Raw genomic sequence first — 27,986 nt, 5'->3', positions numbered from 1 at the left:
AAAGACAAAAATTTCATATTTTGTATTGTCAGAAATAAAAACAAATACTGTTCACAAATGTATGTGTCATTCTGATGTCTACCTGAACTTGCACTCCAAGTTACATCTTGTTTTCATGCACACTGAAGTCACCGTCAGCATTTTCTGAACCCACCACGTCAAGTTCCTGAGTACCGATCAGATAGCAAAAAATGTTTGTGGTAGAAATATGTGATGACGACGCACACTAAACGTCACCTTATCCTCACAGTTGGTGTTTACACCACACATTCAGGGACATTTCTGCGGTTGACATCACATTTTCTTTGTTAGAATTGTGGTCCCATATAATAGCCATTTATTCGTTCAACAAACAGTAAATATTAAATACAGTAACTAGAAATATAACTAGTTGCAGTTATACTAGTATTAATGGAATAGTTCACCCAAAAATGAGAACTTGCTGAAAATGTACTCACCCTCAGTCCATCCAAGATGTAGATCAGTTTGTTTTTTCAAATTTGGAGAAATTTTACATTTTTAACTTTAGACTGTTGCTTTTGGCAAAAATTGTTGATGGACTTTTTCATTGGAAGAAGTGTTATGAATTATGGACTATTTCATGTTAAAATGCCTTGATGGATTTGTTTCTTACAAACATGTAGCTTTTCACAATAATGGAGTCGTGTGAATTACTTGAGGATTATTGTGATGCTTCTATCAGTTGTTTGGACTCATGTGCAAGTGATGAAACAAAACTTTGGAAAGCCTAATGTTGAGTAAATTCAACAAATTTTAAATTTTGGGGGAACCATTCCTTTAAATCTAATTTAACTGCATTTTAAAAGAGAATAGTGATATTCTTATAGTTTAGCAATCCGTAAATACAGTATGACACAGTTTTGAGTGATAAATGCTTGAGCGGTCCGAATCGGGAAAATGCTCAGAGGAAATGGCCCTACAGGGAGACGGAGTCACATGGAGAAGCACTAGTGATGATGAAGTCTAGAAAGTACAGTACACAGAGACTAAACTATTCAAGAGGCCCTGTGCTGGGAGTACACACACACACACACACACACACACACAGATGTGAGCATTCATGTGGTGAGAAGGACTCTCCTGTCAAAAGTGTGTGTGGGAGGACAGTGAGACAAACGGTGTGTTAGCTAGACGGAGCTCCACAGTCAAACAACAAAGACTCCCAAGTCCACACACTCAGGAAATACAACTGCAGATCTGACAGCAGTCACACCCCTGGAAATTTACTTTCTCCGATTCGTGTTTGATGTCATCCAAACACACAGATAGAAATACATGTGTTCCTTTGATTTAGCTCAATACATCAAGTGCGGAGTCCCCTCTTGGATTTAGGGGAAGAACACCCACTGCTTTTAAAGTTAAAAACAGCAGTTGGGCTTCTCTTCTATAAATGCCATATCGTCCCACCCAGCTTTTCGGTGCGTAACTGAACCACACCAGGATTCCTTGTCCTAATAAATAGTTTCAGTGAATGCTCGAAGCTAGGACTTTTTGTGTGAGTCTCTCAGGTTTGGAGGAGGGTGTCCTGAAGAGTCCTCAGCCTGGAATAAACCCTGTCATCCCGCGTAGCAGCACTGTTTAGTCTGCAGCGTATTAAAGCAAGGATCCACAGTGCCCTGCGCTTCACAGCGGCCTCAGTCAGCACCTGCCAGCATCACAAAACACACACATTTAGATAACCAGCCCTCACAATTTCCACTGGACCAGTTATTGAACTATTCATTATTTAATCTCATATTCCAAACACTATATGCCACTATCTTTTCAGTAGAACACCGAGAACAATTTTTTAAAGGTGTTAATTTAAAACCTTTTTCTTCAAATTCTCATATAGGATTCTAATTCAAATTCTAATTCAAATTCTCAACCATGATAAAATGATGTGACCCATTGTGTTTCAATAAACGTCGGAGAAAATCCTCACACTCATTGGCTGCTGCCTCTGCGCACCAGTGGCATATGATGCAGTGGGGAGCGAACAGCAAAAATTAGACAATGGAACACTATTATTATTGTGCTTTACCAGCAAAGACAACAGGAGAATTAGTTCATGTATAGCTGAAGAAGCAGAAAAGGTTTGAGGCCAAAAGACAGAAAGACCAACAAAGCTAAAATCAGTTTAAACACTGGTATGATATACACAAGGTGGAAAAAATGGAAGACAGAGAAAATCTTTTGGAAGCCCATTTCTGCCACAAAACAAAAATAATTCTTTAGTAAATCATAATAATGAAAGTTGAAATTATGTAGTACTAAGCAATAATTATGGCATAAAAAGTAAAAAAAATAATAATAATAATTTTGACCAAAGAAATTATTATTTAATTACAAGACCTAATTACAAAATCTGAATTCCGACAAAAAACAACTGCGAAAAGGTCAATTAGCCTATATCAAAGAAAGCCGAAATTTAGAAAGTCTTTTAAAACTTTTTTAAAATCTCATTATGACTTCTAACTCAAAATTATGATTACCAAAGCACAGGTTTTTTGCTTTCTCACAAGTATCAGTGATAAATTATTCAGTGGAAATCTTCTACTTCCAGTGAGCTGTTAATGCAAGAATCACTGTGATCAGATCATTGAATCATTCTTTTTTTTCTTTCAATCGATAAATCATTCTTTTGGACCAGTTCAAACTCGTTGACTTGAGTTAAAAGCTTTCTGGGGGAAGGACTGCCAATAGTGAATAATGATTTAAATCTCGGTCTAATTCTCACACAAATCTATCACATGCTTTCATAAGACTTGGAAAAGTTATGTGAATTACTTTTATGATGCTTTTTGGTTTCTGTTTGTCAGTGTCAGAGCTTGACAGCCCGTGGTCTCTATGAACTTTGATTGAATTGGAAACACCTGCATGAAGATTTTTCAAAATATCACATTTTGTGTTCCAAAGAATAAAATTTTATGGTTTTAAAACAACATTGGGGTGAAAATTATGATATTTGGATAAGCTATCCCTGTATGTAAACAAAGGTGAGGTGACTTTATTAAAACTCAGCATTACCTTGTCATAAAGGAGCAGCTCTCAGCATTTAAGCTGTTGGGTGTAAACTTGTTTTTGTACAGAGAGCGTGTGAGAGAGACTGAAACGCTTTTGATTTTAAATGTGTCGCAAACAGCCGGCAGCCTATTTTATTCTGTTGTTCTCTGCATACCACAAGAACTAGCAAAGGGTCAATAAAGGCACTGATGACAACTTAATTGGCCTGCACACAGCCCTCGTCTAGTCTTGAATGGGCCACCGTGTTCGCATGAGCAAACCCTTGGCATTTGAGGACGTGAGTGTTATTTTACAATGTGTTGAATCTGAATCAGTGAAGATCTCACCTTGTCAGTTATTTCGGTGATAATGCTAACAGGTCCGTGGGAAAAGACGGTGAAGTTTGAAAATAAATGCAAAACGAGGTTTGCTGAAAAGGAGGAGGACAGGAGCTCTTTCACAGCACAGAGGTGTCTAGGAGGGGGAGGACGAGTGAGAAACAGCATCCTTAGATGAGTCCAGGCTTCTCTGGCCACTGCCTGAGATTAAAACAGAGGAGGAAGCCATCAGTAATTTTCCAGTCTGCTTCACTTTGCTGTTTTTAACTTGTGACGTAAGGTTGACTGACTTCAGAGCCATAATTAAATCTCTTACGGTTTGTTGGGACCTCTGGTGCCCTCTGTTGGTGGGGTGGTGGAAGAACGTCAGCAGCCACAGCAGCGATTTGGCGTTCTCAGGCGCTGCCAGAACAAGCAGCTCAGCAGCTGTGTCCACCCAATACCCACACTGCACCAGCAGGAACCAAGCCTCAAAGACAGCCTGATACGCCCTGGAAAATCACCATCCACCCAAACACACAAAGAAAGAACCTAACAATTATTTACTGATAAATTTGGCTTAAAATATAAAGAGAGCTAGAGAAACAAGAAGGCTGAATGAGTTTGGACAGAGAAAAAGAGAGATTTGCACCGACAGCTGTTTAAATTGAAGAGCTTCTTGAGACGGTGAGCTCACAAGTTCAGGTTTATTCTCTGATAATGACACCTGAAGCTGACACTTAGAATGCTTACAATGCATGTATTTTCCTAGAACTGTACACGACACACATGCATCAGGCCATTTTCATTTTCAGGCTAAACGAAAAACATATTTTGTACTTATGCACATATATTATACAGCATAAGGGGGTTCATGAATTACAACCATTTGTCATTCAGTACTACTTCTTAGTGTGGACAGACACACTTTTTCCTGGACAGTGATTTTTGAAAAGCAGCAATGTACTTCAGGTGAAAACCTACAGTACCACTGAATATCAGGTCATCTGTGTCCAAATAACCACCTGCGTCAAGCCTGAGCTGGCTCGAAACATACAGGATTACTGTGTGGGAAATCTCTGTGGTAACAGCACTGCTGATGATAAGAGAGCAATGAAGAGTAGGATGTCTTGAAGCTCATCTCACCTGCCATCTTCCCCCGCCTCCTCATTCTCCGTCACGCTCTGAAGTAAACTTCTGATCCAGCTCAGATGATCCAGCCAGGCTTCCCTTGGAACCTCTGAAAGAGGGTGAAATGAGAAACGTACAAATGAGACACTTCTGAAATTGATTTCCAGGTGGACGAGGTGAACTTAGCAACTAATAACAAATCTCAAGCTGAAATGAACTGACCCTTCTCTAAGCCTTAGAAATATTGCTGACCAAACTTACCTCAAGAACTGTTGCCATCTGCCATACTACAATTCATATTTTTATATCATATTTCTTTTAAAACATTTCTTTTTAATCGTGAGTATTTATGTTTAGCCCAAATTGTAAATAAATATAATAAAACAACAATGGAGCCCATTGACTATCATTATATAAAACAAAGAAAAGTAAATCGTGACAAAATGTAAATTTTTTGACGAACAGTCAAGAATCATCTAATGTATGATGGTTCCATAAAATATTACACATTACAACTGTTTTCAACATTGATAACAATAATAAATGTTTCTTAAGGACCAAATCAGCATCATAAAATGATTTCTGAAGGATCATGTTATAATGAAGACTGTTACTGGGAAAATACATTGTAAAATATATTTAAATAGACTTCTGTGAATATTTCTGAATAATGTGATTCTCAAAAATAGAACAGAACAATCTAACAATCTCAAATACAACTTTCATCAAATAGCCAAATCTGGGTTCGTAATTACATGAGAGTGAGCAAATAATGAGAAAATTTTCATTTTTGAATGAACTGCCCCTTTAAGTCATGCCAGAGTCAAGAATCATGGCCTATCTTTAGCCTGAAGAGGTAAACAACTAAGCTCCAGCATTCATGAGTCTCCTTTCAGAGACAAAGGTCCCCCTTCACGTCAATCATTCCATGTACAATGACAATTGAACCAGTGCAAACAAATAATCCTAAAAAAGAGCTCCTGGCGCAGCAGGCACCTGAGGTCTGCAGCTATTCTTCTGTTGTGCTGGTCATAGAATAGGTGGCATTGTGAGGATATCCTCTGGAGTTCAGGAGGCACTGAAGAGCCCCGGGTCCTTTGGGAGCCAAGCCAGAGATAGATATCAGAGGACTGGACTGAGGCGGACAGGGTGGGTACAGGAGGAAGGAGCCTGTTTGTTTGGGACTGCTCTGATGGAGGGAGGGAGATAAAGCCAGGCTTTGGAGACTTTAGATGGTGAAGATTTAGGATGAAGGATTCAAATGAATCTCTAGCCACTCACTGAGACAATACTGAATCAAGATCAGTCAGAGTGAGGTAATAGTTTTGAATAAGGGGGTGTGGCTGGTGCCTGAGTAAAAGTATCGTAGTTTGTTAGCGATCTGATATAATTAGACTACACTATGTAACTGTGTCTCCCTTTACTCTAGGAAACATGCACAATTTCTCTCCTATGACCATATATTTAGAAATGGCTCTTTATACGGCTGCCTCTGGCTAACATGCACATAAGAAAAACAATTAGTTTTTCATGCTAAGAATCTATTTAATGCAAGTATGTGAAAGTAATAAAATTATTTAATTTTTTTTTGGGGGGGCAAGCAAATTAATTTGTAAAAGCAAACTGATTAAGGTTCAAAAGGGCAAGCAAATTAATTTGTAAAAGCAAACTGATTAAGGTTCAAAAGTATGTCCAAATCATAAAGCCTGGTGATTTTCATGTTAAAGATCAGTAGGAGTTGCACACCTACTGATTTCTGCTAGTCGATTTCTTATTTAAAAAATACTCGAGTTACTCGACTACTCGTGGTTCTTGCTACTGTAAATGAAAAGACATGAAATAGTTCTTATCAAAAAACGCTTATTAATTCATAGCCTAATGCAACAATTACATATGTGAATTGTCAAAACTTCATAATTATGACATTACATATTTAAATTTTCATGTAACAGCCAGTATTTGTATCTTAATCACAAAATTATTACACGTATCTGCATTCGGATAAAACCACTATGGAACGCAAGTATGCGTGACTTCAGAGGGAAGATGTCATGATTTAGGATCATTTGACCGTTGCGCTGATCTTTTGGCTCAAACTGTTATCTACTGTAGCAAACTGAACGCAGAAGTCCAGACTGTACCAGCCTCAGTTATTCAGGCAAGAATTATTCCATTTCGTTTAATTTTTTTGAAGCCATATCCGTGCATGGATTCCGAATAGGTTTTTTGGCAGGGCAAGACCCCTAATGACACAACATTTTCTAATTGTACATCATATAGATAAAGTCATAGAAAGTATACACTATTGTAATCCTAAAATTCAATGTACATGCAAATCTGTGCTATCATAGTACGCAGCTCGAAGTCGATTGTTTCCGACAGCACACAAGTGGTGAAGTAGTCGATCACTCGACTAGTCTATGCAAGCCCTAAAGATCAGCCATTTATTTTTTAAATTAATCTTGTTTTTTTTTTTACATGGAATAGCGTTATCTTATAATTCCCTGGTATTTATGTTTTTTTAATTTCTTTTGAGCTTGTTATTTTCAGTATTATTTATTAGTAGCCACTGCTTTCTACAACATTTGTGTAATTCTGAGCCATGTTGAGTTTTCTGTTGTTGTTTTTCTTGCTGGTTCTCTCACGTTTCTTTGTCATATATTATATCTTGTCACTAAGGTTCATGTAATCATTTGAACAGCTCAAAACTATAATAAGACAAATATTCCCCATAATTGATAGCGTGGGGTAAGGTGTGCCATTGTTTAGTAAATTTTCCAGGCTGGGTTTATGAATATTTTTCAGAATTGTGAATAATACACAGCAATCTAATCCAAACCCTTTTCCCCTGTTTAAAAATAAAATGCCTTTGAATTAAAAACTCATTTAAGGCCAGTTTTATTTTTAATGAAATTTTCTATATTACAATTCAACTTACTCATTCATGACATTCATAAATAGTTTTGAAAATTATTTTACTTGATATAAAACCCTGAAATATTCACTTCTACACTAGAGGCCAGTTTATATAAAAAGTTGCACTGTTCACACCACTTTCCCCTACAAATATACAGTGTGAGCTATAACAGCTGATGCCCATGTCTCATAAATTATGTTTTTTCTGTTAAGCAAAGGTATGAAGAGGTGCTGCCTGAGGTGCTCAGTAAAGGAGTGAGTAAACAGGGCGTAATTTTCTGAGTGGCAGACGATCCTACAAATCATATATGCACAGAGATATCACAACTCCAAATTTGAAATACCTTATTTTTGTTTTTGAAGCCATTAGTGGCCGTGCTATTCCGAATAACCCCTAATTATTACATTACATATTCTAATTTTACATGCAATATAGATAAAGTCATAGAAAGTAAACAGCTACACAAAATATTGTAATCCTTAATTCACATCGTACTTGCAAACTCTGTGCATGCATTATAGTTAATGCATGCTCGAGTAGTCGATTGTTTCCGACAGCACCGACAAGTGGTGAAGTAGTCGATCACTCGACTAGTCTATGCAAGCCCTAAAGATCAGCCATTTATTTCTAAATTAAATCTTTTTTTTTTTTTACATGGAATAGCGTTATCTTATAATTCCCTGGTATTTATGTTTTTTTAATTTCTTTTGAGCTTGTTATTTTCAGTATTATTTATTAGTAGCCACTGCTTTCTACAACATTTGTGTAATTCTGAGCCATGTTGAGTTTTCTGTTGTTGTTTTTCTTGCTGGTTCTCTCACGTTTCTTTGTCATATATTAATATTTTCTTGTTACATATTTTCATGTAATATATATTGAACAGCTCAATAACTATAATAAGACAAATATTCCCCAGAATTGATAGCTGTGGGGTAAGGTGTGCCAGTTGTTCTAGTAAATTTTCCAGGCTGGTTTATGAATATTTTTCAGAATTGTGAATAATACACAGCAATCTAATCCAAAGCCTTTTTCGCTGTGTATAATGAAATGGCTTTGAATTAAAAACTCATTTAAGGCCACGTTTTATTTTTAATGTAAATCATTTCTATATTACAATTCAACTTACTCATTAACATGACAGTTTATACCAATAGTTTTTGAAAATTATTTTACTTGATATAAACCCTGAAATATTTCACTTCTACTTGACTAGAGGCCAATTTATATAAAAAGTTGCACTGTTCACACCACTTTCCCCTACAAATATACAGTGTGAGCTATAAACTGCTGATGCACCATATCATTAGAAGATCTTCATAAATTATGTTTTTTTTGTTAAGTGAAGGTATGAAGAGGTGCTGTACCTGATGGTGCTGTCAGTAAAGGAGTGAGTAAACAGGGCGTCACATTTGGGAAGAAGGCTCTGAGTGGCAGACGATCCTACAAATCATATATGCACAGAGATATCACAACTCCAAACCACAAATACCACATTTTAGACACACTATTAGAAACAAAAATACCAACAAACAAACTTAAAAACCACATAAAACACCACACATACCATTTCATCTCTGTTTTTTTCTTGTTAATGTCCTCTGTGGGACTCCATATTTTTGGAAACAATCATTATTTTTTGTGATTTAGTTTGGTGCCAGAGAAATTACACATTCACTTTCATGAAGTCAGCCTGTACCTGGGGTTTCTGTCCAGTCAGCCTCTGGAGGAAGCAGGCAGTGAAAACCTGAATGAGGGCTCTCACGGCCAGGTTCTCATCAATCTCTGTCAGCACATTCCTACACACACACACACACACACACACACACACACACAATCTCACATTGTTTCTGAAATGAATTTGCTGTTGTGTAGGTAAAACCGCCTGATTTACTTTAACATTTTAAATTCTAATAAGTAATCATTTGGGATACAGTAACATGGAGGTTTTAAATCAATATTTATTATAAGATGGCTGTTATAATAAATATATACTGTTGTGTCCATTTTTAAAAAACTACACTAACGCTTTAATCTAAAATTTGCACATGCTTCAGATAAGACTTGAGAACATTTTAAGAGATTGATAACCATTTAGTACCCTTTGAAAACTTCCAATAGCAGCTTAAATCAGGGAAATAGCAATAATAAAAATAATAATGGTCTGTACTAATATAATCACTATTATTATATTATATTATATTATATTATATTATATTATATTATATTATATTATATTATATTATATTATATTTTATATTATATTATGGAACTCTTGAATGCTTGAATCTGATTGGTTGACGAATGATTTAAGGTGTGCAATTATTTTCAGGAAAATGCTCAGCTAAAGTAGTTCCAGGCAGGTCATCTCCATATCACTTCACAAAAGGATTTCAGTTTTTTTAGAGGTCTTTACAGCCTAAAACAGCTAAAGAACCAAAACCAACAATGATACTGACCAAGCAAATAAATATAGTAAACAATAAGATAAAAATGACTAATTATTTACATGTTTATGCAACAAAATTACCTTTTATTACATACAGAAAGCACATACTCTCTGTCTCCTTCTCAGATAGAAACGCACACACATGTACAAAAAAACGTGTTGTCAGTGCTGCTCTGCCAATTTTATCAGCAAAATAGTTTAGCAACTTAAAAGCTATTTTAGATGAGTGGTTTTAAAGATAGTCTATGGGACTTTTTATGAAGTTTTGTGGTGTAGATACTGCATAGGGCGAATTAAAAGAAATAAAATGCACAGAAAATCTGATATTCACCTGTAAATCTCATTGACTGTGAGGAAGATGTGACAGTGATGGGCTGAAGCTCGAGGCTGGTGGGGAAAGAACATTGCAAAGTATTAGGAACAATGCTTTTGTCATCTCCTCTTTCAACCACTAGGGGGCAATGCTGTAATAATAATAATAATAATAATAATAACAATAATGATAATAATATTGCACTGTTGGCATCACCCACACATCTTCTCCCATAATTTACCACTGCAAGTTTAACAGGCAAGATTCTTACCAACAAAGAGCATATTGATTTATTATACAGCAATATCATCTGTTTTAAATTAATGTGAAAGAGATTTAAAAAATTACATCCAAGCAGCTGTACGTGCATTTCTGGTGCAGCACGTAAACATACATGCTTATATTTTAAAAGACCAGGTTTCATTAATATACCCATATTTCATATGGGCAAAGAATGCCATAAAAAAACATTTCACCCAGACCCAAAACATCAGTGCTCCAGAAAGCCCACATGTGCCCTTGTGGTCTTTGATCCTTAGAGCATTTGTCTATGTTTCTGCATGTGTGTACATGTGTGTGTGTAGGCCACAGGGAGAAGCCTCATTATTCTCCCCTTCATTTGGGACCATTAAAACGTCTGCCTCACCCAGCCCACAGGCACCCTCATCTCTCGTCTGCACGTACACACGCACAATCCCCACACACCACCCCCTTCCAAAGCCCCCCAAACCATCTCAGATATTCCCGTAACTTCGGCTATTCAACGCTTGCCAAAAGCCGCCAATTTGCTGCTCCAATAAAAAGAGACGCATTTCAGCAACAAATATTAGATGGTATGATCCCATCAAAGAAACAGAAGACAGAGCGATAGAAACGAGAGAGAGAGAGAGAGAGAGAGAGATCATAGGATACAGGGTTCACCAACTCACAGCCAATGTCATAAAACCAATAAACGAAAATGTATGACTGCAATCACAAGGGATTCGCACAAAGATCCAAATGCGCCTGAACCTGAAATGTCTCTCTTCACCTGATCTTTATAATTAATCGATTCAAACACATTCATCTTAGGGCCTGTTTACATCTGGTCACTCCATGCGTTTTCTCTGATCGGATAGATATCTGATCGTGAAAAGACCTTGTGTAAATGCCTTCCAAAACGCCTTAAATCTGAACACTCAAACCACTTCAGTAGGTGGTCTGGAACACATTCAAACGAAAATGTAAAATTTAAAATTCACAAAACTTTAAAAACAGAAAAACAAAATTTCACTCTACACAAAAATTTAAAAAAAAGAAAAAGCAATAAACACATTTATATCCCAAACCACATGTTACAGTCAGATATAACAGTGCTAATTACTGCAACAGGCTCAGTTTCAAGAAACAACTGTTTTCAAAAAATATTATAATAATAATAATAATAATAATAAATTTTCTTGAGCAACAAATCAGCATATTAGAATGATTTCTGAAGTATCATGTGACACTTAAGACTGGAGTAATGAAAATTCAGCTTTGCCACTGCAGGAACAAATTATATTTTGAAATACATTAAAATAGAAAAAGAGTTATTTTCTCCGTTAATTGTAATAATGTTTCACAATATTGCTGCGTTTTCGGATTTATTAAGCTTTTTAACTTTTTAACAGTAGGGTGGTTGATTCCAGTTTCTCTCCAGTTCGCAGATGCCTCTGCTGTCTGGGATCGAACCTGCAGGCTTTGCATTTTCACCCTAACCCTTTGGCAGCTTGGAAAAACATTTATCTTTAAAGGGATAGTTTACCCCAAAATTAAACAGCTACAGTGGAGGGGAAGATAATCTTAAAGGGGTCACAGGATGCCCATTCTCCAGAAGTTGATATGATTCTTTAGTGTCTTAAAGAAAAGTCTGTAACATGGTATGGTTAAAATTTCTCAATGGTAGCATAAAAAACACCTACCAGCTCTTTTCAGAGCAAGCAGTTTTGTAGCATTTCCCATTAACTGTTAACGAGCTCTGCTCATTCTCTTCAAAAACAAACGTAATCAACTGCTTCTTCAGTGGCTCAGATGTCGGGAGTATATGACAACTGCTATGTTCATTATTACATCCAACAACAGAACACCTCAATCGGCTCCTGCAGTGAAACAATGGCAGACTGATGACAGCTCACTCAGGGCGGGTCTAAGGTAAGACAGTGAAAAAATTTTGTAAATTAAAAAGTGCTGAAACGCTACTGTAAAAAAAACAATCAAGAAAGGGGTAACAACTCTATTAAATAAAACAGACAGGCATCTGAGATTGGCTCGATTTGAGATAGGGTTAAAAAATTTTGTAAATTAAAAAAAACACTGGGTGGATTTTTATCATTATAGGGTGGTTGTGTACACACACACTGCCAACACACACTTCAGTTCAAACAACTTGTAAAAGTGCATGTAGCATCATATGACCCCTTTAAAACAAATCTGTTTTGCTTATCACGCTAAGTTTTTTTTTTTTTTTTTTTGGATTATAAAAAAAAGAAAAGGAAAGGGCTGTCTGATTTTATTTTTTTAAGAAGGCTGAGTTTCTCTCCCTAGTGAAAACAGATGGGCTTTCCGAACACTCATCCATACCTTCTCCTAACACTTCAGGGAGGGTCAATTACAGCATGGCAAAAACATCCTCTTTCTGGCAGTGGGATGCTGGAAGATGCTGTTTATTGTTATTGGACCTAAGCTTTGAAGAAGGTGGATGAAAACAGAAATGTGAAACTAATTTCTGGTTTCCCCTTTTTGATTGTGGTTTAAACAACTTGTTCCTGCAATGTAAACACACTGCAGAGTCCAATCTGGTCTCGAGCACAAACAAATAAGAGTTGAATGCAGCTGCATTTGGGCCTCATTTTACCTGTCTGTACTGCTCAGAATGAGACACTAAACAGACCATAACGAGCCTCAAACATCAGCTACATGATGACTCTTTGACGTCCTTAGACAGACACATAAATGAGGTCTTGATTTTTAGTTTCTTCATGTAGGTATGAAACAGCCTCATAAAGATGTGTATGGACCGGGGGCCTGCTTCACGTCACGCTATTTGTGTCTGTTCTCAAAAACAGGCCAGTGTATCAAGCAACGCCGTTAATCTTCACATGCTGTGTACCATACAAACAACAGACCATCAAATTCCTTCTTTACTACCATAGTTTTACTGTCAACACAGCAGCACCAAATTAATTAGCAACCGAAGCAAATATTATGACATGTGGTACTAGTTGCCATCAAACATAACAGTGTGAACTGTTGCTAATAAACATGATGATGGTCTGTTGCCTTAAGGTGCTGATATATTTGTTTAATGGTTTTTAAGAGTTATGGCTATTAATAGTTTGGTAATGTGCAATATGTGGGATCAAGAAGTCTAATAGCACTAGTGAAAATGCTTTAGTTTTGCATTTTTATGATAAAACTATATTAGAATAAGAGTTTGAAAAGTAAAAAAAAAAAATTTATGATCTTATTTAAGTTTTATCCCCCTTATTGCTTAAGACAGACAGAAAGAATTGGCCATTTGAACACACATTTGTTTATTTTCAGGTTTAAGTTTTGATATTTAATCATACGTTAAATGTGGTCTCAATCTTTTGGAAAAGAAAAATGTTAATATAGAAGAAATCAAGCTTACCAGTAATGAGTCATTAACATGTTTGTCCAGACTCTGTGTCATCGTTTCATGGCCAGACAGCACAGATTCCAGAAAGCTCACTGCTGCCCCCTCCAGACAGCTGGGACTATAACACCACAGGTTCACTACAGCCTCATCCTCCAACACAAGCCACTTACTGTGTAGAGAGAAAGACAGGAAACACATAAACACAATCTGTGTGCTGTCATTAAATGCTGATCACATCAGACAGTGTTGCATTGTAATGACACTCACCTGATTAAGGCCTCATTGATTTCCTTAATGAACTCTTGATTCAGACAGGAAGAGCCACACAACATGAAATGCTTCAACAGAGCTCCAATGAGAGGAGACATCTCAGGACATATGACCAAGGCAACACATGCCGTTGACATGGTATGAATATTCCCATTTAAACACCTAAAAAATAATAATAATAATTAATAAATAAATAACTGAGTGTGAGAGTGAATTATTTGTCACAATTTCATAGTGCTGAATAATACTAACTGAACAAACTGTTTAAATGTCAGAGAAAATATATTTTTCAGGTGTAAGACACAAGCAAATTTACATGTATGTCCAGATTGATATTAAGGTTTTATTACCTGGCTGTGTTTGGTAAGCTGTCACAGCTTTTAATGACCTCCTCTGTCATCAATGACACCACCTGAAAGTGAAGCTTGACTTGTCAACAGTTTACCTTTAAGTTTATCAATTTAATGCGATTTAAAAATCGCTTCAAACTTTAACATGGATTTTAGTTTCTGATTATGAAGTCACATCTGAACAGCCAATTTCTCATGTAAATTAGTAAAAAATACATTCAGGGCTGAGAGATATATCGAATATTTACAATGTATTCACAATGTTTTTGTTGTCAATGTAAGATTAGATTGCGAACAATTTAAAAAAATTACTATCACTTTTTCAATATTAAAATCATTCAAGCAAAAATAGTTCATTTTTATGACTTGATTTCAAAATGAATCAATGTTATGATTTGTTTGCATCATCACTCAATTTTTCATTTTTAAAATGATTCCATTTGAATCTTCCTGGTGTTTATTTAGTGAATAAAAATATGCATTATTTAAACTAAACTATTCACAGTATTTTGCTTCTTGGCAACAGAGGCTCTTTATTTGAAACAACAATTTCTGTTGTTTCAGCATTATTATTACATGTCATTATTAGCTAACATGTCAAGATTCTGAACAGTGATTCCCAAACCTTCTGAAGAGCCTCTGAGTGGTATCGCTTTGGGGTTACTCCAGCATGTTTTACCGTAGTATGAGCTACACTTCCCTCCTCCGAGATCAGATGACACAACATATCCTGCTCAGAACAGATACATACATAAAACAATGCCGATAACAGCTTTTAAACACAACACCTCAGTTTATGGTAAAACATCACACACCATCAAACATCAAAAGCTGTGAATTTTTTGCTTTGTGTATGATAGGACAACTATTTGCTCATCATAAATACATCCCCATGTTGCATAAAAATAATAAGATTAAAAAGGACAATGGAATCGGGTGGCAAGGCCTGTCTGTTTATAAAAAAGTACAGGGGTTAAGCCTTGACCGAAAACATGTCTGCTTGCGGTGGGGCCATGTGGTTTCTTTAGGTCTACAGTATGCTAAGATGTCCTCCACAGACCAAAAGAGGCTCAATTACTACCATCTGAACAGCAAAAACACACTGCAGAACACACTTAACTCTAAGCTGGGCTGTGGCTACAGTGCAGGCCAATGAAACACAGCCTTTTTACATTCTCTCGTTTTTTTCCCTCTACCTTCATTTAGATAAACAAACAATCCACCATCAATCATCAATTTTTTTTTTGTGTTTTGTTTTGCTCTTCAAAGTGGTAACATAAACACTACAAAACCACATGGAAACCCAATCAAAATCAAAACAATCAAGGCATCACATGACTTGTGTAGCTTAAAGATACAGATACTCATTGTTTTATGATCAAGGCATCACATGACTTGTGTAGCTTAAAGATACAGATATGCCATATTAAGTGTGTTCAGGTCCATTTTGAACTGAAAGAGATTCTAAAATTCTAAAACAGTTTTTAGTAATGGAACCAAACTTTTGCTTGCTGATCCATTTTGACCTAGGTGTCTTTTTTAAGGGGTATCAAACTCAATTTCTGGAGAGCCAGAACCCTGCAGAGTTTTGTTCCAACCCTGCTCCAACACACACACCATGTAGTTTACAAATAAACCTGAAGGACTTGATTAGTTGGATCGAAGGTTTAATTAGGGTTGAATCTAAACTCTGCAGGGCTCCAGCCCTCCAGGAATTGAGTTCGACATCCCTGATCTAGGAGTTAGAGCTGTCTCAAAATACTTCAGTAAAATATATTTAGCGCCCTCCCATTTCACACTGAAAGTCAACGTTCATGAAAGTAAAATAAATATATACTGTTTTAAAACATTCCACAGTAATATCGATGTTGTTTTGTTAGAAAATGAATATGTTAGTTCTATAAATTTGGACTGTTTTTAGCAGTCATGTGTTATGTTCAAAGTAATTTATATCAGCTGTGTTCAATGTTAATGCAGGTAATTGTCCGATTATATCTTCTTATGAATTTCATATAATGATGTATGCATGAAGATTAAAAAAAAGTTTTTTCTTTATTTTGAAATTAGAAATTTCAAGGAATATCTAAGTTTTTATTAATAAAAGAGTGTGGCAAACGCAAAAATCTATGAAGATTTTAAATGTATTATGAGAGTTAAGAAATTATTCCTGTCGGTTGAAGCCTACGTTTTGTGCTAAAGTTTAATCCTTAGATTTAATCCTGGTTAGAGGCTTCAAGAAAAGAGGAAAAAACAAACAAACAAAAAAAAAACCTAAGACATATTATGAAATGATCAAATGACCATCTGACAGAGATATTAAAGACAAGGTCATTCTGCGGAGCCTAAAACAGTTCTCAAATGCGTCTGCAGAGGTAAATGTACAGTACTTAAAAGGACCACACAAGTCTCCCAGAGGACTGCTTCCAGACCCCCAGGAGCCCTGAAGGAGCGGAGGGGCCATCAGGCATGGTCTGGTCTCTCTGATGTGGAGAAGGAGAGTCCAGCTGGTACTCCAGGGCAAAGGATCACAGAAGAATGGGCAACAGGCCCTTTAATGACAGACAAAAACTGCTCTCCGTGGCTCTGCAGAAGCATCGTCATTCTTCTTCTGGGCTAAATCACCTACATGAAGAACATGACCAAGTTGGCTTTGTGAATGACAGGACCGTTTGTTTATTAATGCTGAGCAACTAAAGGAACACAGGCCTTCACTGCCGTTGAGGTTCTGGGGGGTCAGATGGTATCATCCTGGATGAACCTCATATTGTTAGGGTTTGTAATACTCTGCCATCTGAGATCAGAGCGCTTACATCTATAAAACGCCTTCAAAGCTGGTCATTGTCATAAGCATTTAAAAAGTTTTGTTTTTAGTTGGATTGTTTATTTGTTTTATGTATTATATGTAGCTGTATGTTGATTGTACAGCACTTTGGTCCGCAGGTGCGGTTGTAAAGTGCTTTATAAATAAATGGAATGAATGAATGTAACCCATGCTGATCGACATGAAGGCTTTCTCAGATAGGCGAGTCTTTACATGTTGAGAGTGACAGTAAACAGCACTTGAAACAAACAACGATGGAGTAAAGGTTATAGCAAGATAGAACAAATCGTACTTCCAGATTAGCGTGATCAAACCTGAGGAATGGTGCCGTGGTTCAGTAATTGTTCATATGGCACTTCAAACATCCAAAAAAGCAAGGAATTAGCATACGCTCATGGTGTAATTCTGACATACAAATCAGCAGAAGGAGACTGACCAGTCTACCAAAAGTAGAAGATAAAAACAGCAAGCTTATGGACCTTCAATAGGTCAGTCTTCCCATGTTTAATCTATCAAGTAAATACACACGTGCCTATAATCAGAGTCCTAATGTCTGTTTTTTGTTCCATATCTTTCCCCAACAAACCATAAATACAAACACTGCTGCTGCACTAGGGATTGTTAGCTAAGCAAATAAATAATGTAAGATTAAACACCGTGTCTGAACCCCTGACACAGAACCCACACCTCGCTCTGACTCCACTTCCCTTCGTATAGGTCAAAAAACATCTGGCAACTTGAAAGTTTACTTTAAAAGCCCTGCTTTAATTAGCGCTATGTTTTATTAGATGAAATAAGTAATCAAACGAATTCAAACACGTTTGAATCTGGCAGAAATGCAAGGGGTTCTGTATTACTTATGATAAACCATCTGCTTGAAATCTGTAAAAAGTTGAAAGTGTACAATTATTTTAGTTCTTTTTCATCATCTTTCATCTCCCAATCCTGATTACATCTCTTTAAATATAAAAGTGTACATTGGGAATTTCTAAAACACTCTTGACAGTTTGAAAACGGTTTTAAGTAGGGGTCTGGAAGTGTACAGTATGACGTTTATTTAATACATTACAAACACAAAAGGGCTCGGAAAATTTAAAGTATGTGCTTATACTCTTATGTGTCAGATTTTGTCATTCTAATGACAATTTTAATAAAATTATTAATGTTCCTTCTTCACACTTGGAATTAAAAGACCGATATAGTCCACATTTTTATTGTGTCTGTCAGGATATCAATACATAATACTGCTTTGGGAATTTATTTATCTATTCAAAAACCTGAGGGTTGGTAAAGAAGTGAAATGTTGTTGGTTTTACCTTGATCCACATGTTGGCTTTTCGTTCGACAGCATTCAGTGGCTCAGCGCTGTACAGACAGCTCAAACACTGCAGCAGGAGTCTCTGGCTCCTCTCTGATCATACATAAACAAGGCCACAGGACAAAATGGCATTTATAAAATGTGAAAATGGCCACATTATTCATCTGTGACATGCATGCATTTATAATCAGACACAAACTATATCACAGTGAGATTCAAAATCTAATTTAAAACCTAGAGACAAAAGTTTTAGATTTTCGAACAACTGTAAGCTAAGAAACCATATGATGTAAAACAAAAATAACATTTCAATGTCAGTAATCAAATTAACACATTTATGACACTGAGAATTTGATCTGGAATAAAAAGGCTGAGTTTCTTGCTTCCAGTGAATTTTTCAGTGTCACTTTTTAAATACATTTGTGATATACTTTTTTAATAATTAAGATTGTAGTAAATAATCAGAAGCATTCTTGCTAGTCTCAGACTTTTGGACCCCACTGTATATAATGGAGTAAAAAGTATAAGACGAGTTATTGCAATAAAACTTTTTAGAACCACTTTTAAGGCTGCATGTGAAGAAGGGAAGTGTTGATCAGACAAAAAGAGAGAGAGGTAGAGAAAGTGAGCCAAATAAAAGAACAAATGCCCAGCAGGCCGCTACAGGGTTCATTGGAAAATTAGTGTAAATACCCAACCCATGCAGACACATTTCTTGGTCTCAAATGGGAAACACACCCCCGAGTTTAAAAGAGTCGTAAATTTACCATCCGCAATAACACATGGATTCCAACAAAGTCTTCCCAGGAACTGGCCCACAAAAGGAAACGTCTTCATGGCCTCACTAGTGGAACTCTGTTATACAGTAAACACACACATACCTGAGACATCAATAGCAAAATCCATCATCTGCATCATGAAAAATAAACTGCAATTGCATTAAACATTCATAGGTTCACAGTGCAGACTTAGTAATACAAGTGAATAATCCAATTAAACTTTTCTTTTCTTGCTTTTTTCCACCATTTTGTCATTGCATAGTATAGAGAAACTAGGAAATGATGGGGAAAAGTGGGGTGAACAATACTGAAAATCTTACCTCACTTAAATTAGCACTAAAGCTCAATGTGCAGGAGAACATACCCTTAACTGAAAACTTATTTCAATATTATTTGTATTTTAACACAACACTTTTCCAAATATAGACTGTTAATGACAATCCAATTTTTATCATTTTATAAATTCAAGCAATTTTTTTCTTTGTATGCTTCTTTGTTTCTGTGATGCTTCAACAGCATGGATATGGATCAGGGGTAGTCAACGTGGGTTCTGGAGTGCCGATGTCCTGCAGAGTTTAGCTCTAACCCTAATCAAACACACCTGAACAAGCTAATCAAGGTATTCAGGATTACTAAGGCTACAGACAAGTGAGGTTTTTTTTCAGGGATGGAGCTAAACTCTGCAGGACATCAGCACACCAGGACCGATGTTGCCCACCCCTGATATAGATCATTCAACAACAAAAAAAGTCAGGTGGCCGGATATGAAACACACCTGACATTGAGAGAGAAGCAAGAAAGAGAAGATCATTTTTCCAGTGATTAAACTCAGGCATACTGTCTGGCATTCCACAAAGATACATCCTAGGACCCTTTTCATTTCCTCTGCAATTCCCCCTTGCCTAATGACAACATCAGAACTTGATTCATAAAGATCTACCTACATCAGCGCACTTTTCCCTCTTATACACGTTTCATGTACAGTAAACTATTAAAATAGATTCCTTTTGCGCCACTATAGACAACTGCACTGGGTTTTTTTATTATTTTTTTTTTTATTTTACAACAGCAGATCCTGTAGGTCTTCGTAACTCAACATTAAAGGGACATTTGAAAGGACTGTGTGTTTGGATAGTTTTTGGAACATCAAGAAAGGTCTGATGGTTGCAGAGAGAACAAATGTTCTCATGCCTGTCTCAACTCATAAGCTGTGGTAAAAAAAATGACTAAAATACAACAGCAGATCCTGTCTCAACTCATAAGCTGTGGTAAAAAAAATGACTTAAGTAATACTGACAGTAACAGAATGCAAGTATGCCACTTGCAGAGTTAGCTGACATGACAAGTATGAACAATTAGCTAATATGAAAAAAATCAATAATTTCCCAAAGAACTATTTAAGCCAATAAAATAAAAATAAAAACACCTCTAATGGCCTTTTAAAAAATCATTCCCATGCAAACAGACAGAGAGAGTAAATGATCACTTCTTTAAAATCAGTTACGTAATTAATGAAAACCATCGTGCTTATGCAAAGGCATGTTGAGTATCACAGCTTTTTGCATCAGTTCAAGATGTGCCCTGCCAATTTACTGTACACTGGAAGCCATACAAAGGATCTTAGCCTTTTTACATTCCATAGGCACATACATTATTGGATGCTTAACGATTTCAGTGCACGCATGAAGAGAATGACACCATTCCTGTGGAACTTTAATATTTAGAGTCTCAAAAAAGCAAAAAGACCTTGTGGCAGCCAAAAAAATAATTAATACGAATAGAGAGCACACACTAAACTAATTATTTGTAGCTCTAGACCTCAAATTTTTAATCAAAATAATATTATAAATACAACAAAGATTACAAAATTAAATTAGTTTTTATATTGTTACTGTACTGAAGCCAAAACAAATTATCAATATAGAAAATGATAATGAAAGTTGAAAATCTATATCTTTATCCCCACTTTGAATGCTAGATGTATAAACCTGAAAATTATTTACTGCCTTTCAAACCTAATATTGCACCAAAGTAGTTTTACAGCTTTGACAACCATAAAAATTCATCATCTGCATAATTTTATGCAGACTCCCTAAAAATTTTTGCTGCCATCTGGGGTCATCACTCCCAGACACCAGTTTAAACATTTTCATTAAAATGAAATTTTATAATTTTAAATATTCATTAAATTTTACAATTTTAAATTGCATCTAAAAATAAATAAATAAATAAATAATAATAATAATAATAATAATAATAATAATAAAAATCCAATATAATTTAACATTAAATTGCAATATTTGAATAATTTTGCTATGCCATATCAAAATATCAACTTTTATGCAACTAATTATGCTGCCCTAATGTGGACTGTTTGAAAAGCACATTCAGATATAACCTCTCATAAATGTCATGACAAAGTCCAGGGGCCTGTATCATGAAGTACGGCTGGGCTATATGGAAAAAAAAATCTGTATCAGTATCTGTATCTTTTGGCTGAATTGCGTTATACAATATATATCTCTGTATTTTCTACATTTTGCTATTTGGATGAAATAAAATCTGTATTCATCAAAAAAAAAAAAAAAAAAAAAATGTTAGGCTATATTACATCCTGCCCAATTATGTCCAGTGAAGCAATGTTCATATTAAAAGCTATAAATATAGTGAATGTATAAATATAAATATAGTGAATGTAACCATGGAGCCTATATGAATAAAAAGGGTTAAAATCACATTACTTTCTAACATTGCAATCTAAATACAAATATGATGCTTAAGGCAGAAGTTAAATTCACTAAACTAAACTAAAAAAAAGAAAAAAAAAAAAAAAAAAGAAGAAGAAATAAAAGGCACACTATTTGTATTAGGCTATTTTGATTACCACATTACAGTTAGGCTACTGCTATCATAAGAATACGCTTACTTGTAGGTTTGAAATTTTACATATGACACTTTATTGTCCAACAAGAAATATTTTAGCAAAATGTATATTTTAGTCAGAATTATTGCAATCTTATTTCATTGCGTATACTCATTGCGCAAATACTGGTTCACTGACGTCTGTCAAGTTTAACAGAGAATCGCATGCAGGTGGCTCATACACTCCTGACAGGAAAATGGAAATATTTCCACGACTTTCTTACATTTACAGATGGAGAATATACCTGTGAAATGTAAGTTATGCGCTGAGGAAAACAGCACATCTCAAACGCATTAAACATCACACATAGCACATACATCTCTACATCACATTGTGGAAATATTTGCGTAATGCCGCCCAAATGTTCATGCAAAGAAAGAAGGCGTGGTTTCAGGAACCACAGTAGTGTTGATGCAGCCATGTCAGGTGCCGTGTGTTTCTGTGCGAAAGCAAAAGCACTTTATTTGGCCTTCTGGAAGTAGATGCAATGAGGAATCATTGGTTAAGATTTATTTACAGCAGAACAGCACAACCCAGATGTTCGAATTTGTGCAACGCATTTTAAGGACGACAGTTATCGCATCATGTGTGTGTGTGTGTGTGTGTGTGTGTGTGCGTGAGAGAGAGACAGGGTCACATCACAGTGGAGTCAGCTTTCTTAACCGCAGCTTGTGTACTGCAAATACATACGAACATCATCACTATGTCTGTCACGCGACTCTGTTCCTCTTTCGGGCTTGAACTGATGGTAAAACTAAGGACATTATTTACTGTCTTTACATTTATGTTGAAAGCTTAAGCTCGCGATTATGGAAAGGGTCATTACATTTCCGACGTGTGCTTGTGGTGTTCGGCCAATCACAATGCACTGGGTCAGCTGGCCAATCAGAGCAGACAGTGCTTGTCGGAAGGAGGGGCTTTGTAGAAAATGATGCGTTTGAGAGAGGCGGGGCAAAGAGGAACTACAATAACGTAATGTGTTTTTTGAACATTAAAGCATGTGAACATATTCTGTTATACCAGCGGTTCTCAATTCCAGTCCTTGCGCCCCCCAGCTCTGCATATTTTGCATGTCTCTCTTTGTTAACACACCTAATTCAGATGGACTGGAATTGAGAGACTGGAAATAATTTGAGAACTGGAATTGAGAACCGCTGTGTTACACCAAATACACAGATTAATGATCTTTAAAATAGCATCATATGACCCCTTTAAAACTAATTCTGCAAGTCTGAGTTTGTTCAGCCACCATCATGATACAGGCCCCAGCCCCAGCACAGCGGTACGAACAGCTTTGTCATTTTCGTGTACCATCCCAGAGATGTCTTCTCATGGGAGTTAAAGGGCAAAAAGTCTTATGTACACATTCACAAGTCTGCAAATACTGAATGTGCTCACACATACACATGCATCTCTCAGTCGCCCTCGAGCACGGGCGCATCGCCAGCAGGCACCCAACTGTGCCAGGCTTAGGAAGAAAACCGTTTACTGGACCGTGAACTCCCAAGCAGGGAGTTGGAAAACCGGTTCTGATGGAATGCAAATGAGGAAATTGATATAAATGAGACATTTCTTCATCCCCAGAAGCGAGCTACGTCCTTAACTCATTTAAGTGCTGCTCTTCAGATCCGCTTCATTCAGGTTGTTTTATGAGGCTATGCCGGGAACAAGAGTTTAGGGTCAATTAAGAAATCCTGATGCCGTCTTGTTGCTGAATGCTGTCAGAGGGGCTGACGCATGCCGAATGTGATGGAAACGGAAGGCGTGATTGCATTTTGGCAGGGTGGCCATTCTAAGTTGAAATAAGATTTTGTTCCAACACACCACGCACCAAGCGGCATGTGTGCAGGGCCAACGGGAGATCTGCTGGTGCGAAAGGCCGCTGCAAAATGAATAAAACCTTCATTGAAGGTGAGGAGAGTCAGTGGGAGGCAGAATTTTTCTTAACACTGGTCCTTCACAAAGTCGTCCTAACCCATGCTACCTCATCCAAATTTGCAACACCCTGGGTGGCTATAAGCCCACTAAATCATCACCACGACCGTGCCAATGTCCTGCCTTCGTCTGTACAGAGCAGCTTCTGTTACGGGTGCTAAAAGAGTTAGTTATAGCACTATGACCTTAATTTTAAAGGTGATTTTATTAATTCTGCAGTAGAGATGTGCAAAACTACACATTTTCAAACCTGACTAATGTTAAGTTTTCAGTTACTGGGAGACCTTTATCATGTTAAAGCACAGCATGCTGTCAGCATTCTAAAACTCTCTCCAAAAAGTTGCATCTCTTAATTTATATATAGCACAACAGTTAAAAAGTATTACAGGGCTCAATAGTTGCTAGTTTATATCAGAAAAAAATATTATAAAACAGTAATGTTTTATGCATGCCATCATTTTCAAGAAATTAATTTATGATGTTCCTTGAACGGTTTTCAGCAAAAAAAAAAAAATCGCATTTATATATTATACTATTTAAATGCAATAATGCAAATGCAAATATAAAATTATTCATTTAAATTAATAAAATTTATATTATGGGGTCAGAGAAAATGTTTACAGGACAAACAAAAAATAAAAAAAACATTGTTAAAAAAGATACATTATTTAATATCTTAATGCAGTTGACCTCACTAATCAGTTGGATATTGAATGACTAGTTGACCATCCTGTCCAGATAATGTAAACTCTAATGCAACAGATTTTCCTCGTAAAGAATTAAGAATATTTTTATGCAGAACCACATTATAGATCAAAAATTGTTAACTGGATCCTAACATTTAACAAAACAGCTATAGGGATCAACTGTAGCCTTTGTAAAATGCTCCCACGAAACTTCAGACAAAAAGTACTACATGAAGTATAAAGCTGTATGCTGACATTTTTCATACCATTTGCTGCAACCCCTGCAGAACTTGCTGAAGAAAGCTCCTCAGAGAGCAAAGGTGTCTGCTTGTGTCCAGAAGAGCAGAACATGACAGATCCTCCCCCCAGTTCATGGCTTTGGCCATCCAGAACTGCACATCTGTGTCAGAAACAGCCTCCATTTTCTCAAGTCTGTGAGGACACACACAAATAAAAGCAACCATAGGTAAAAACAAGGCTTTTTGGGAGTGAACTTTTTCTTTCAATGCCAGCAGATCTACATGCGTGGACACTGCATTGTTTCTTAACTTCAAAAGTGTGTTTCTCATTCCAGAAAGATCAGGAGAGTTAAGACCATAATAATGATGCCTTTTGTACAGAGTCTGAAATGACAGAGGTTGTAATCAGGAAATGGGGAGTTGAAAATGTGTTACCCAATTGAGGGCTTTTAATTTGTCATCAGCCTGTATTTCATGAGCCGGCCAGTTTGAAAAAGGGGGAAAAAAGCAGCACTCATTTTAAACTTCCAGAATGCTCTTAACTCAGCACTGAAGTATTTTTGACAAATAAACAAAACCGAACAAGGCTGAAACCATCAATGGAGACAGAATGGAGGTTCTCACACCGCCGTAATGGAGTAGAAAAGGCATTCAAACAGCTTGTGTGTGCAGGAGCAGGAGTTTGTGGGTAATTGTTGTTCTTAGACTTAATGACAGGTCTGTGAAAAACACAACAAGGGAGTATTTTTATGATTTGCTTGTAACAGCGGAGTTGTTTAATGTCTTGCCATCACCCCTGCTGGAAAAATCCCTTGGGTGAGACAATGTAAATACATAATTAGCCGTTCTTTCCTTTTTTCATCAAACCAAACTATGAACAAACGCTCCTTGTTGACTTGTCATCCCTGCACAGCTTTCACCAGTCCTCCGGGGGACACAGCCGCCTGGCCAATAAACTGCCACGGCAAAGATGGGTGTAATTTCCAACACAGAACACTAGTAGAGTGCTAGCTGAATTTGTGCAAGTGTCAAATTATTTGGGCTATGTTATGTGCTGGAGAGTGTCAACATTGACTCGTACCAACACATACTAATGTCCTGACTGTGTGCCAAATAGAAAAACTAGAAAAGACCTGTAGTAAAGAAGTGACTACAAATGTATAATTAGGCTCTTGACAAGCCACATTCATAGAGCAGAGTCAAGCAGGTTGGCCTTTCAACTGGTTGATTTGGTTTGGCTGCTTGGTTTAAAGCAAAAATGTCTGTTCAGACAGCTGGTGTCTGAGTGAAGCTGTTACTGGAGCTTCATTTACCATGGTGTTGTTAATGGTTTTGACATTTTCAGCTGGAGGGCAAGCACATTTTTACACTCCACTCAACAATCACTCATCTGCCTGGAGTTCAAATCATCTCCGAAATCTGAGAAGGCCTAATAATAAACTCTGCACTGATCATTTCATCTTGATGAACTGATTTATCAATGATTCTTTTAGAGTCCTGAAACTGTCCATTCTAGTGTCCCCTTAAAAATCTCTAATTGTATTAGCCTGCATTCTTAAGTAATGGCACTACACTCTTAAAAATAATGTTTTATTATATTATTATTATTATTATTGGCATCTATAGTTCCAAGGTTCTGTAAACTTTAACATCTATAGAACTTTGCCACTGCATTAAATGTTCTTTATCCACCTACAAAATAAACACGAACACGAAATTAAGAAGTTAAAAATGACCACTTCCACACTTATGTTAACAGTAAGGTGGATAATATAAAAACATTTAAATATTCTCCACACTAAGAAAAAATGGTTCTTTTAGAAACTGTTCACTGAAAGGTTCTTTGGAGAACCCAAAATGGTTCTTCTATGGCAACGCTGTGAAAACCACCTTTTGGAATTTTTATTTTCAATACGCAGGTGCGGACATAGGGCAAGTTGTGATGAAAAAGAAGTAGTGACAGATCTTTTCTACCTTATTACATTCAAGTGTAACAGATTATTGAAAAAGAAAGCAGGCTGGAGACTTGCATCTATCCATGTCACTTACACAATAAATATAAAACATCCATTAAAATGGTTCCTTTTTATTTTACTAATATATATATATATAAACAAAACATTTTAAAATGTATATTTTAATTGTTTAAGAATAAAGTTAAAAGTCAGCATAGTTAAAAGTTTCCTTATTTAAAAAAAAAAAAAAAAAAGTAAAACCATTATATCCTAAAACTAGGGTTTATGTTTATATTTCTTGATTGTCTTTGACGTCAGGAGCTTTCTCAAATTTTACAAGGGTAAGTTAGCTTGGTTTTATACTAAACATAGTTTTTTTATTATTATTATTAAATAATTTATGTTTGTATTCTCACTGGCTGCAACATAAGCAAGCATTTGACTTCAGTCTGAGCACATACACATCCCCAAAGAAGAATTACAGTAAGGAGTAAAGTCATGAATATTAATTAGGTCTGGCATTCCGGGTCATGAGTGACGTCACACCATGATTCGTAAATTCGCGTCCTACTTCTGGCAGGCGAAGATAAATCCACACGCAGTCTGGACAAATGCTTAATTTTCATGTGAATTAACAAACAAACCTCAGATATTACCTCTAAAACCCGCAGACTACAGCGTGTCGACCCAGTGAGGTGAGGACGGTCTGTGAAGACTTCTGCTGTTCAGTTTGACAGCAAATGACTCTCACGGCGTCCTTATTTTGCTCAAGTTTACTACTGACATACATGTATTGTCATACTTTCCTAATAATCTAAGACAACGGCACAGAATAGTATTTAATCCGATGTCAGATTTTCGCGGCATAAGAAGCTGTACAAATCTTTCTGAACTTCCCTCTCTCAGACGCCCACACCGGATGTTGTCATCTGTTATTGGC

The 27,986-nt window shown here is 36.4% G+C and overlaps 1 protein-coding gene across 4 annotated transcripts; it reads right to left on the bottom strand.

Annotated features, from left to right (window-relative positions):
* LOC109084670 (Fanconi anemia group C protein-like) lies at positions 1-27,986 on the bottom strand. Of its 4 annotated transcripts, XM_042762427.1 has the most exons (16): positions 27,703-27,986; positions 25,402-25,475; positions 25,119-25,284; positions 19,297-19,384; positions 18,528-18,622; positions 15,016-15,120; positions 14,391-14,452; positions 14,038-14,202; positions 13,783-13,939; positions 10,149-10,204; positions 9,068-9,167; positions 8,736-8,811; positions 4,470-4,563; positions 3,661-3,835; positions 3,354-3,545; positions 1-1,666 (listed from the first exon to the last, which is right to left on the bottom strand). In XM_042762427.1, the coding sequence occupies exons 2-16, from the start codon at positions 25,419-25,421 to the stop codon at positions 1,526-1,528; spliced, it is 1,692 nt and encodes a 563-aa protein (XP_042618361.1). In that variant the 5' UTR covers positions 25,422-25,475; positions 27,703-27,986; the 3' UTR covers positions 1-1,525. The 4 variants fall into 4 exon arrangements, with proteins under 4 accessions (XP_042618361.1, XP_042618363.1, XP_042618362.1 ...); XM_042762429.1 differs by lacking the exon at positions 25,402-25,475 and having other exon boundaries at positions 27,691-27,986; XM_042762428.1 differs by lacking the exon at positions 25,402-25,475.

This window comes from Cyprinus carpio, chromosome A8, assembly GCF_018340385.1.
Source record: "Cyprinus carpio isolate SPL01 chromosome A8, ASM1834038v1, whole genome shotgun sequence".
NCBI lineage: Eukaryota > Metazoa > Chordata > Actinopteri > Cypriniformes > Cyprinidae > Cyprinus > Cyprinus carpio.
Note: the sequence above shows the minus strand (reverse complement) of the source record. Positions and strands in the feature narration are given on the sequence as shown.